This window comes from Echeneis naucrates, chromosome 20 (genome assembly GCF_900963305.1).
Source record: "Echeneis naucrates chromosome 20, fEcheNa1.1, whole genome shotgun sequence".
NCBI lineage: Eukaryota > Metazoa > Chordata > Actinopteri > Carangiformes > Echeneidae > Echeneis > Echeneis naucrates.
In genome coordinates this window covers 1,567,105-1,580,493 of record NC_042530.1, presented here as the reverse complement: position 1 = coordinate 1,580,493, position 13,389 = coordinate 1,567,105, and the positions used below count along the sequence as shown (strand labels likewise).

Genomic DNA, 13,389 nt, shown 5'->3' with positions numbered 1-13,389 from the left:
AAATGAAGGAGGGGAGGAAAAAAAAAAAAAAACAAAAAACAGAAGAAGATGAGGTGAAAAGGAGCGATAGAGTGGGTCAAAGAGGAAGGCGTCGCTGTGTGAGGCTGCACAAAGAGCCGCCCCTGATTCACTTCAACAGCAGAGACACAATGCTCCGGTAAGGTGGGAGGAAATTGAAGTAAAGTGTGCAGCTGAGGTCTTTATTCGCCTTTGACTTTGATCTAAAACACCTTTAACAGCCCCTCTGAAGAGGCGGCGACTGGCTGCCCACTCCAAAAGAGGGGAGCCCTCCATTTTGGCGGGACATTTGTCCTCCCACGGTCTTAGGAAAATTATTCATGTGTTGTCGCTTGTATTACGTTCAAATATGTAAACCGGAGCTACTTTGGCTGAAGTGTTGTTTGGGATGGGAGGAGGAGAGGGGGCCAAGTGGACCAGCGGCTTGGGAACGAAACATTCAGGATCTAGGGGGATAAAAGAATAAAAATAAAAATAAAAATACATGAAAACATTAATATAAATTCAAAATGCTTCTTCAATATAATGAAATCTCAAGGACCCTTCTTATGAAATTGTGCCAAACAGATAATGAAATAAGTGGAGATAAACTACTGCCATGGATTTAAAGTTTCAATGTGCATGATAAATATTTATAGACAAGCTATTCAACCAACTCACCTCAAGTAGCTTTTCTAGAAACAGCAAATTATGTGAAATCTCAATCATTAAACATTATTTTTCACTTATAATCCGCCACAAATTGGCTCGCTGACATAAACCACAATGATGTTTGATGCTCTCGTAGCGACGAGTCCTGTGTTAAAAGAAACTGCTGTTCTTTTTCCAGGTACTCGATTTAGAAAAACTGCAATACTCCAAAACATTGCGTTTACTGATTTATGCAACTTGCCCTTTCTTTGTGAGACCAACAATCGATTCAATAAAACGTAATTGCGTGTGCAAATGCTTGAAGTGACTGCAGTAAAAGCTGCACGGTGAGATGTGCTTTGATTTAGAAAACAACGCTGAGCACAAAGAGAGATGGATCCCTTTTTTCACAGACGGTGAAATTCTTGCAACACCCGGCTCTTCCGCTGTGAGAGGAGATAGGAAGCCCGGCGCCTGGGGGCCGCAGCGCTGCGTTTCTGCTGTCTGATAGAAGCCTCCAGTCTCAGCCGCCTCTCACGTCGTCTTCTAGGTCAGTTTGTCCTCTACTTCTGCATAAAAGTGATAGGCCAAGGGTCAACCTGTACTGTCTCCTCATCTGCTGCCTACCTTATTACCTGACCTTACTTCCTGTTATCTGACCTCCTCCTCCTCTCCATCATGGCAGTGTGACCTAGTTTGGTATGACCTTTGGTCCCCATGGGCCGCTGTTGCTCGGTCCCAGCTTTCAAGTCAGCTCTATTTAGGTCAACTTGCCTTTGGCCACTAATGAACTAATGAAGATAAATCATCCTGAAAATACATATATTTTCCTTTCTCTCTGCCTCCATTTTTTTTTTGTTGCTCTGGGAAAAGTAATGATAAAATACAACGAAATAAAAATATAGATTAAGCCATCAAGTGAAAAAAGAAAGTATCATTGGCATCAACCTTGAGATGAAAAAGTCTTCAAAGTAAAGCTCAGTGGGAGTCAAACCTCTGGACCTCTAATCGACTTCACTGACCATGAGTGGAGAGAGATTTGACATTTAAGTGATGGATTACAACATACACAGCTGTGCGCTCTACGTGCACACATCATGCACACAACCAGAGACACACACTCGCGCACGCAGCAATGTCCTTGTGGCAAAACTAAGCAAGCAATTACAGAGTGCAGCCTGCCAATGAGATATCAGAGGTGTGCTGCCAAGGCTAATTTGTTGTAGCTGTCAAACTGGCTATTGTGTTGAATTGTAAAGCTCAGAAGTTTGTTAAGTTTCCATTGCAAATAACAATCTCACACTCAGAACCAGAAACATTTCAAATTGAAGTACGCAGCCTCATCAGTCGGAACATTTTCATATGAAAATAGCAGTCGTCTCAGACTCCCCTTCTTCCATTTATCAATGACTGTGCGAGGTTACCCTGCAGTGACACAATGATGACATGTTTGTCTGCAAACAGCCCGAGCCGCTCCCTCCAAGATCAATTCGGAGTCATCTCTGTAGAAGTTTGTAACTTTGCCGGTTATTGGAGAAATGTCACAGCAGAAGAAAAAACTTTTGGCGTGCCAGAGCTAAGTGACTGCAGCATCACGTTACAATTAACAGCAAAACAGAACAAAAGCAGCATATTGCGATTATGTTGGCAGATACTGAAAATGCAGTCTCAGTTGGACTGAAAAGAAAAAAAAAAATGTAATTGCTAAAGATGAGGTGATGTGTTGGGGGTTGCAGCACACAAGCATGTTTTCCACCAAACGGGACGATCACTTAAAAAAATAAACATAATGTGGAATTGAAGCAGGCTTGAAATTAAAGAGGGAGAACAAAAACGCTTTAGAAAAACATTTGCTGAGCTAATAAATCCAGTGAGAAGAGAATTCATTTTCCCATATACTTACAGCCAGTGAAGCCAGTCAAGCCTGGAAACTACGTTGATTTTTATATGCAGCCAATGGCAGTACCACAACACGTAAGGTTCAAACAACGCACAGCAATGCTGGGACACATCTCGCCTTTATCAAAAAACTGCAGCTGCTGCAATTTGGATATTGTGCTTAATTTTGCAGCCCTAGTGAACCACATGTGGTCTAAATAGAGCCTGGACCCAACAAGTGAGAATCCAGGGATTCAAAAGCTGGAGTGAAGCTTGACAATGAGAGACAATTGTAAAAAAAAAAAAAAAAATCTGTCAAATAAGATATGAGCTTCCAGTGAAAGTAAAAAAAAAAAAAGAAAAGAAAAGAGAAATGCCCAAAATCCCAGTTCCCATGGGGCAGGGGGGTTTGGCCTCACAGGTACAGGGACTTCAGAGTCCCTCAGGCCCCTCGCTGCCTCTCTGGATTGGATTAGTGGAATATTTCACTAGCATACTTTAAACATGACATCTAAGACACAACTTGTCATACAGACTGAATTAGTTGCTGCGAAGAAATGTATAAACAGCAGGCGGGCAGACATAATGATGATGTGGGAGGAGGCCGCTGCCACATTCACAACAGATACAACAATTTAAAATGCTCGACATCTGAGAAAACTCCCTGCATCTCAGATCGCATTATATATGATAATGCACAGAGCCTTATCACCTCTAAAGGGAGCAGCACACTGACTCCGGCTACTTCTGCAGCATCCGTTCTAATTACATCTGGCCAACTAGTGCCTCACTTTGCATTTTTATTGGCTATAACTCTGTTAGCGACAAACAAACCGCCATTGTACTTACAGGGTGAGGTGGTTGAAGCCCACAGTCCTCAAGGTGAAAGCTCTGGCAAGCAGACGCACGTGCGTGAACAAAACTCCGATGGACTCCTCGAAGCTGGTCAGTTTCTGAAGGACAGGGGAGGTCTCAATCAGCTGCCGGTCTGTTTGGGGCTCCTGGACCTGCACAATGGGATGAAAGAGAGAGCACAAATGTGATTTGGAGCATTTAAGTTCAGTAATAATCTGTTAAAATTGTTATTGTTGAAACATTTCTGTCTTGTTTCGGCTATAAAAGAAGGAAAATCTTGACATTAGAGCGCAGCCATATGGAAATACATTAAAAATAGAACATGAAGAGAAATAAATAAAAGAAAATTTAATAGGTCATATTGAAGTGGAGACTTGGTGCACTCTTTTAAAAGAAGCGCTGCAGTGATAAAATATATTAAAACCTAGTTTATGCTTGGGATGTGATTTATTGGCGTCTTGCTGCAAATAGCCCAGTTAAGGTAGATCCCAAGTATTCAGGAGGTTTTCTGCACAGACAAGGAGCAGAGGAAGTGAGTAAACCTGTCCCAGATGACCTGAGGCCTGGATGTTTTCTATCACACAAGTAAATCAGAGATGCATCTGGGTCCAAGATAATTTAGCATTTTGTGCTTTCTAGGCAAAAAAATAAAATAAAATAGAAAAATAAATCAATAGTTCACGTCCAGCTTTTGATGCCACGGCTCTGTGGAAACCTATCCCTGTTAGTCCATTAGAAGTGGTTAGCCCAGCATGGTGTGGGGCCCGTGGGCCTCAGTCCCCCTCTAACAGGTTTAGGATGAACTGGAATACTAAAAAAATGAGCCAGAACTGATCCAACTGATGAGGCTGAGAAGTAACAAACCCCTGCAACACTCAGATGTCCACATACTTTTGGCTACGTGTTCAGATTGACGGGCTGGGATGATAAAAAGCGTTTGTGTGTCGATGTCCTGTACTCTACTGAAAGTCAATAACAAACAAAGTGATGACTCTTTGGATCCTAAAATTTAAAAAGAAAAAAAAAAAACTCCATAAGAGCGTCAGATTAACTCCTAAACTGAAATGAACCTCTTCAGTATGTGCTGCTTGAGGGCCTGTTTAGAGTGTGTGTTTTTACTCCGCTTCAAAACAAACTTGGATGATCTGCAGCAGATGGAATCTCTTCGTCATTAAGTTTTAAGTCAAACAGCTCGAATCTCTCTCTCGGTCTCTCTGGATCTGGTGATTCAAACAGTCAATTGATATCTGTGGTGACTCAGACACGCTTACATATCTCCTCGCTTGTTTTAAGGCCAGTTATTTCTGAGACTCTTGCCCTGGAGAGTTTTGAAATAATGCTCTTTGTTGTGAAAACTGTTGTAGATTAGGCTTTTAACAATAGCTTTTGGGCTTGGCCAGTTCAGGGGTAGATGAGGCTCAAAAAAAAAAAAAAAAAAACGCTGCCACAGAATTTGCTCATGCTTGTGCTCGTTAGAAATGATATGCTAAGAAAATATGCGCATGAATATTTGTTGGATCAAGAGATATCCTTATGGGTGCATTAATTAGGCAGCTAGAAGCATCTAATTGGTCTCTTCGTGGTACAGCTGTACGGCAAGCTTGACCAAGACATCTTTTCCACAGAAAGCTGAAAATTTGAGCCACATGAATTTCATGTGGATGTTGGTTGATCTTTTGGCTTGTTGGTTTAGCTGTACACTATAGAGTCTTTGAAAATGTAAGAATAAAGGAGGCAACGTTCAAGGCTCTTTGCTGCAAGATAGCCACTTTCTTCGTTTTGTTTTTCTTTTTTTTGGAAGCTTCATCTGTTTTAATGAAGAAATGACAAGTAAACAGCTTTCGTTCCCATGTCAAGCCAGTGTGCAAAAGCAGAGATGTATTTTTAAACTCGGTATTTTAATTGGAGTGCTGCTGGTAATGTCATGGTTCCATCATCCAATATGTCCTAAGAAACACTTCATTCCTGCCATTTTTCTTTCTCTGTTAATTAACTAAAGGCATTTAAATGTCATGCATCACAACTAACAACATCTGACGAGTTCAGCACTCACAGGCTCAAGCTATCCTTCAGGGGGAATGGCCAGCAGCAAGGCTTCAAACGGAGAGGAGCGAGGAGGAGGAAAAAAAAACCCCAACAGCCGTTGTGGAAAAAATATATATACACACACACACACTTTTGAAATGGCTTCAAAGCATCACTTTCAGCTCAGTCCAGACCGAAAGCAGAATCAGAGCCGAGGTCTTTTGAGGCCCAAAAAGCCTGACACTCATGTATCTCCCTGATAAACCAAAGGAGAAATTTTGAAATCCAAACTCAACGTAAATGACGTTCTGGTAAATTATTCCAGAGAGCTGGGGATGATGATGCGCTGGTGCGAATCGAACGAACACGAAAGACATAAAGATGTGCCTGTCAACCACGAAAGCACACCACTGCGCTCTGCAGGGCATGTCGGTGGCAGGGCTAATGTATGCATGTATGCCAAAGACGGGTGTACGCATAATTACCCACGCCGTGGCGAGCTGCCACTGCCATCCTCTCGAACCTCATTAAGACGGTTCCTCTTCACCTTCATTTAGTCCTCCTCATCTTGGTGAGCCAGTGAAGGAGGCGGCAACTTATTACCTCACAGTAACAATTTTCAGGTACAATATTCTCACCTAAACTCTTGAGGGAACTTTGTTGACTTATAGGATAAGTTAGAGTTATAGGATCAGTAAATGCAGTTTTCTTCCACTGGTGTGAAACAGATTATATCTTCTCAAACCAAAAGGTCAGGATGCTATCTGGCTACCAGGAGGTTGGCACAATTAAACAGGCGTTACCTGTTTGCAGAGGACCACCCAGAGGAAAGCTCAGCCACGCACTGTGTGCGTAGTAACGAGGCTGCTGTTCTGAAGCGGCTAATCACTACTCATGCAGCACAATGTGGAGGTTGCATGGTAGGGCGGTTGCAGGTCTGACCCCGGGGCTCCACCCTGACCGCGGTGCACAGAGTAACTCGGCAGGTAAACAAAACTGCTGGACACAATGTGTTTATTCTGAGCACTAACAAGCAAAAAAAAAAGGATCCAGATGCTCTCCAGAGTTAAATACAGGCTGAGGGAATAAACAGATATATGTTTATATACACAGAGAGGTATGAGTAGAGAAGTGTTATGTTATTTTGAGCCAAACATGGCTATGCAAAGATGCACATAAGAAAATGCAGCGACTCATGAAGGGAGATAAAGAAATTGAACTGCTTCAAGATGAGTCTCAGCAAACACAAAAAGAAACACTTTCTCCTCACAAACACATCAGAGGGAAGGATGCCTGACGGTCCCTGGAGGCCCCATGTGATTCGGGACTGTAATCCTGTTATGGCATCTTTGATCTCTTCTTCCAAATCCTAATTTCAAACAAACACTGTTGACATGTTCAATCTTTCTGGGCAGATCATGTAAAGCAAAGAGCGGCAGCAGAGAAGAGAGGGGGTGAGTGCAGAGCGGCGATGACAGGAAAGGGGGCAAATGGCGAAGGGGAAGAGGGATGGATCAAATGAAAAAGAGGATTAGGGTCTCAACCAAAATGGAGACAGCGAGACAGGGGAGCAGAACAATGGAGACTGGTGGACGGCTACTTGGGGGCTTGTGACATCTGCAAAGCACTCAGTCAGCCTCAGGCTAAATAACTAACAGATTGACCACCTCTGCTAGCGACACAAACACAGAACAACACACATTCAGGGGCTGGTAAAGTTCAAAGATGAGAGAATTCCTTTGTGTCAGGGGGTGAGGTGAGTTTTAATGTGAGGCACGCCACACAAAATAAACATCAATAATGAAACGTATCTCGACCAACCTGCAGGGGGTGTGGTGGGTAGTTGAGCCAAACCTCCCGTAGGTCCTGTGAAAACAGAAGCAGAGGGATGGTGAGTCATAAGGAACAGCTCCCTGATTTTCCCTTGGCTTCGGGGTCACCTGTGTTCATAAATGCCCTCCTAACAATCAATCAACAGTAAAAACAAACACGCCAAAGAATCCAAAATGATAAAAGAGGCTGAAAAAATATTAAAAACACAGTGATGATAGATTACTTGAGCCTAATTCTCTACAGGTGTCTGGGTGATTTTAACATTACAAAAAAAATGTGTGTAATTTCCCTTCCCTCCCCTGGAAGCAATTAAAGATCTAAATATTTGTTCTCACCAACAATTACGGTACCAGCTTCAGAGCGAAAACCTCGTGTTCTAGTGTGGCTTCCTTTAACATTTCCTCTGTCTAATTTCATCGGCCCTGTGACAGATTTTGGAGCTACCCTAATGAGCAGGGAGCCGTGCTCTTGTAACTTCAACCTGTACACGAGATTAAACCTGAACATGTTGAACTTTGAGCTTCAGATGAGGTTTCTGGTTCTTTGCTGGTATATATGAGCTAACAGGACTGAGCACTCCCTTGCCTTTTCCAAAAAATCCATTACAACATATAGTTTTCTTATTTTGGTGGAAACTAGAGGAGCTAACACATCGAACACTCACAACGGAAACACAAGATATATTTTTCTCTTTTCTTCTTATAGCCCAAACAAAAACTTATAGACCTCACTCACTGTTGTAGATTCTGAGTGTCAGTGTGGAAGCTCATCCCCTATATTTACTCATTGGGATAAATTCATTGAGCTCGCAGGCCACTGACTTCTGACCATTTGGCCTAGAGAGAGCACTTTGTACTTTCTTTAATGTCTAGAAGTTAAGAGGCTGAGGACACATCAGCCTAACAGTGATGGAATAACCCAAAAAGACAAACAACAATATGGTTCCATAATAAGTTTTCAGTGAAAGGCTGACAGCTATGTGAGACTAAGAGTTCTCTTTTCATATGAGAGGAATTACGGACGCACCAGTTGCGGAGACTTTGAGTTTATTTTTGTATTTAAGAAGACTGTTCCTGCTGTAGCACAGTAGCTCTGATGTGATGCTCCTGCTGCTGGTCAAGTGTGAACTATTAATGAATATAATGCATCTGTTGGGCCACCAACCCAATATGACCACCAGCTGCCATTGCTGCTTTGATTAAACGCCTTAGTACAGACGTGGAGAGGAAGAGTCTCGGGAATATGTTGTCTCTTAGAGCCGCCAGCTGTAAACTGCACCTGATAAAATGCCGTCCAAAACAATAACAGGGAGCATCTTTCTCCTGTTAACTAAGCTCATCCTGGTTAACCACGTTCATTAGAAATGCATTAATTGATTTTTTTTTTTTGGCCACATGGGGGCAGTGGAACAGGCTGTAAATGGAGTATTGACATATTATTAGATTATCAAAATGAATTATTGAAGTTTTTTTATGCCCATTTAGCTAAACATCCAGCAGATAAGGAGTAAAGTTAGCATTCAGTAGGAGTAAATTATGGAGACAAAGAAATAAGGGTTGGATGTGGCACTGTGTTGCCTTTCCTCCAACACCTAGCAGAAATATCTTCGACTCTTCAGCTGTTAAAACTTTCATCCAACTTGTTGCTAACTTTGTCTCACTGCCATTTGGTGCTTGGCAGTGAGACCACAGTAGATTTATCAGAGCCTTTTTTTGCTGCCTACTGCTGCTAGAAGCAGGTTAATAAGAGCAAGAGTGAGTAAAAGCAAAGTACAACTAAAACAATGGGCTGAAAGACATTACAGCATTGATCTTGGCATATTGATTAAATCTGTCTAGATTTTGTCTTTAGACCTTGATACCCTGCGTTTCATCGATATCAGCAACAGCAGGTCTGTTTCTTAGCACCAAGATTCAATTTATCATTTAATGATGAAGTTTTGCTTTTACTGATTCTTTGGTGAACACAAGACTGCGATGGTGAGAACAATCAACTGTTCTGTGTAGGGGACAGTCTGGATTCCTTATTCTCAGTTATTTAAGGGGCCATCAGTGTCCCCAGTCGGTGGGGGGGGGGCAGCAAATGAGTCAGCATCTAATTTTCAAACCAGGAGGTGTGTATATTGACTACCCGCTGGGGAGTGATGTGTGGGTGGGTGGGGATGTGGATTTGACCAGAATGTGAGGGGTGTTGTGGGCAGAGGGTTGTAGGATTTGGCCTGAGAGGTGTCTTGTCTCTGGAGACGCGGCGGATGAGAGAAAAAGGGGGCGGCGTTGCCAGGGACGAAGGAGACAGCTTCGTCCCTGGGGTCTAATGTTGGGTGAGTCATAGGAGTGGATACAGATGTGGCGAGGGCCTCTAAAGTACAATATTGCTCAGGTGTTTAAAAGGTTCAAAGAGATAAAGCTTTAAAATGCAGTGCTTGCCCATTGGGGAGTTGTGTGTGGTCAGCGGCATCGAATGGGCGCCTCATCTTCTCAACCCACCCTCATGGCAACCCATTGACTTGAGCAGCTAATGAAAAATTCATGAAAGCGGTCAATACGAAGCAAATGCTTCCTTTTGGTTGCTTGTCTCTTTGCTTCGGACCGGAGTTGAAAAGCGCCAAGTTCATAGGTGGTATCAGGTCAACACTGAGCCTGCTTGTGAATACAATACAGCTTCTTTGCTGTGGAGGATTGCATCACTTAGAGGAAAGTCAATAGCGTTGGCTAATGGATCACTTGCTTTGGACAGTGATTTCGCTGGCACACGAATCGCAGCAACGTACACGCAGGAAAGAGATGCCTCTAAAATGTAGAACACAACTTCACGCAGAGGCGCGGAAAAAACAAGGGAGAAAGGGAGAAGAACTGAAGTAGACTTCAGCTTGTGATCAAGTTTTATGATTAAAATCCATCCACAGGGTGCACGCGATCCGCCCACATGCTGTATATAGACTCGAACAGCTAATGTTTCAATTACAGCTATTCCAAAGACAAGGCAGACAATGATTAAGCCGGCATCGAGTGGGGATTTAAGAATAACAACAGGTTTTTTTCCCTCCCTACTCTCTCCCTCTCTCTCTCCCAGCGCAGGGAAGGTATAATTACTGGGGGCACAAATCATCATGTGCAGCAGCTGAATCACAGCCATTTGGAGGATGGAGCTCTTGTGCTAGAAAGAGACAAAAGGGTTGGAGTGGGAGTGTGTGTCGGTGTGTGTGTGTGTGTAGGGGGGACATATGTAAACATGTTTGAGTGTCAATGGGAATTGAAATTAAAAGCAAAATGAAAGGCAACTTGGTGAAACTCCCCTCGATGATCGGACTTCAATCACTGCTGCTCTCAGCCTCTGGGGAGCCAAGACACTGGCTCAGTCTTGCACAGATTCGGGGCTCACAAGCCATCCATGAAGAGGCAGGCCCTCCTGCTCCCCCCTCCAACAGGACACACCCCCTGGGATTGTTGGCCATCCATGATTGGGACACAACGGTGTTCATCTCTGACAAGGTCCAATGCTCCCTGACAAATTAGTCTCCAGCCACAGGCTGCCAATCAATCCATCAAACGTGGTAGTGCAGCAGAGAAATCGATAAGAGATAGCGCCGCTGATCGATGGCAACATAAAAGCAGTCCCAACTCCAAAACTGAGGCTTCTATCAGTGAACAGTCAAGGTGCTCTTCCAAATACGGGAAAACTAATGTCGATGCTTTGGTGAAGTCTAGCCCACGATTTATGGTTGAGGTGAAGAGAACATCTTTTACAGCTCCTGTGAGTGTGAGCAGAGAAGTGCATGTGAATGGAAAAAATGGCCTGTGAGTGTGCGCGTGCTTTTGTCCTCCAGGCTATTACCAAACCAAGGACATGGTGGAGAAAGCACATTCACTCTCATTCAAACATTAGAAATATTAGTTATCGTTGTGACAGGACAAAGAGCAGAAATTGCATAGATCTCAACAGATAAATTTAAAAAAGAAAAAAAGAGGATGACACTGGGCTGTTGAGGGGATAAACACTGACAGAGTGAAAGGCAAAGTGCTCTGTTTGTTTGTGGCTCATGCAACAGAAAATTGTCACACTCACTCATTATTTGAAAGACTTACGTGCACTGGATGTTCATTTAAGAACACAAACGTCTAAGTACTACTGAGCCAAAAAAAAAAAGAAGCCTAAAGCGGCTTGACAGTGACAGAGAGGTTACTGTTGGTTCAAGGCAGGGAGATGGCCTTCATATGGAAGGAAATGTCAGCCAACCTTTTATGAGCATGTAGGCTCAGCGCACTCTTCTGGTGTGCAGAGATAATAATGTCACACCAAGTTATGATTATCAAGCAGAGTTCAAGGCAATTCTTCCAAAACCTTACAAGTCAGAAATCATACTAGCTGTTAACAATGTCAAAATGGGCTCAAATCAACGGGTTTAAGAGATCCTAACCGTTCTACTGCTAGCTCAGCTTGAGTCGAGTTGACAGCAAAGTGCCCTAAAACCTTTTTGGCACTGCACCCAGAAGTGAGGGAGGTAGCAAAGAGGCTGTGCCGCCACGCTACCAGAAGCGACGGTCACAGTGCCATGGTGACCCATCTCCGTTGTCACAGCAACCTCTGTTACATTTGGCGCTTGAGTGCAGGAGCTTGTGAGGTGGTGTTAATAAAAGCCAACAAATTAGCCAGTGGGTAACTAGTGAGATCATCATTATCATGATTGCCCCTCATAACAGGCTATTCCCTCAGGACATCGCCGTGGCATCAACATCTTTTCCCGGCAACCCTGCAACTGCTGTTAAGTCCAGGTTGGGAGCAATCGAGCAGCTCCCCCTGAAGAAGCTGCTTCCTAGCTCTCTGCTGATGCTTTAATAACCTCCACAGTAATGTCATTAGCAAATTAGAATCTATTGTTTCCTCCGGGTCTCTGTGTGCAATGAAGCTAAATTCCATCCACGGCAAGAGCACTGTTGTTTGGAAACCAGTGCCAGCAAAGGTGATGTGTTGAGAGAAAAACAAGGGGACAGAAATAACTGTTGCGCTCCAGTCATGAATGCCATACCAATTAGGGAATAACAGAGACAGAGAGAGGGGAGAGAAAAAAATGGCGCTGCTGTTTGTCTGGCTTGGTCTTGAGGTGGAAATTACATGCATGCTTTGCCTGAGGTAGTCAACTCAGAGTTTTACCTCCGGATTTGTGAAGCTTTTGTTTTTGACTTGTCATAAGAGAAGTAGAGTGAAACAGCTGTGGGGGTAATGACATCCTGGAGTGTTACAGAGAGGAGAGAATGGAAAAGGAAAAGCAAAGAAGAAAAAAGAGGAGGAAGCGTGAGAGACACCAAACAGCATCCTGTTGTGACACAGAAAAAAGGAGGGCACAGCTCCGATGCCCCGTGTGCGAATGCAACTCCGTATCAACACACGGCAGCGACAAAACCTTCCAGGGTGTGATAAGAGAAAAATGTATTGTCCTTCAGTTTTGCACCGCATCTCATTAGTTTGGTAATGTGCTGTCTTCAGTCCCATCCTGACACGTTAAAGCCAGAAATGCAGCAGGATTCAAGCGGCGGAAATACATCTCACCTGCTGTCTGTCCATCTACCCGGCCCGCCCCACAGCTCCCCACCCCCTGTCTGTGTCCATCTGTTTCCCCTCAGTGTGTGTGACAGAGCAGCCATCAGGAGGATCCGGGGGGGGGGGGGGAGAAGGGTGACCATTCGTACTGTTACAATCCTCAGTGTGCAAGTCAGAAAACTGACAAATCAAAATGAGTCAACTTTTGTTTCTACTAAATTCATTATTCAGCCTTTTACCTTCTCACAGGTCCTCACCTGACCGGCTGGTTGATTAAAATCACAATACGGACATTTACTGGTTGATTTGACTTTGTGGAAACTTGGATTTGTCTTCAGGGCCACTTACTAACCGAGCAGCTTTAAACATTTTAAGTGGCGGAACTACTAGACAATGTTAATTTTTTCCTAGTTATACATTTCTTTTTCCACTTCCTACAGACGTCAAACATGAAGTTCATCCAGGCGCCATCATGGTTCCACGTCAATTTGAGTGAAATCAAACATTGTGTCTGTTGTTTTGCGGATGATAAAAACGGCTGCATGTGCAATTTGAACGATTATCGTTAAATCTCAGCTGACAAAGAACAGATGTTATTTAGCTTGAGGGTCA

General features: G+C 43.5%; 1 protein-coding gene across 3 annotated transcripts in view; it reads right to left on the bottom strand.

Annotated features, from left to right (window-relative positions):
• The window catches only part of drosha (drosha ribonuclease III), an 84,832-nt gene that overhangs the window by 22,010 nt on the left and 49,433 nt on the right, over positions 1-13,389 (bottom strand). For all 3 annotated transcript variants that reach the window (XR_003842304.1, XM_029529199.1, XM_029529200.1), the window contains exons 24-25: positions 7,228-7,272; positions 3,376-3,533 (exon numbers count right to left, since the gene is read on the bottom strand). Coding sequence is in view for 2 of the 3 variants with exons in the window: in XM_029529199.1 (XP_029385059.1) it covers positions 3,376-3,533; positions 7,228-7,272 (203 nt within the window). In the remaining variant the exon portion in view is untranslated. The remainder of the gene's footprint in view (positions 1-3,375; positions 3,534-7,227; positions 7,273-13,389) is intronic.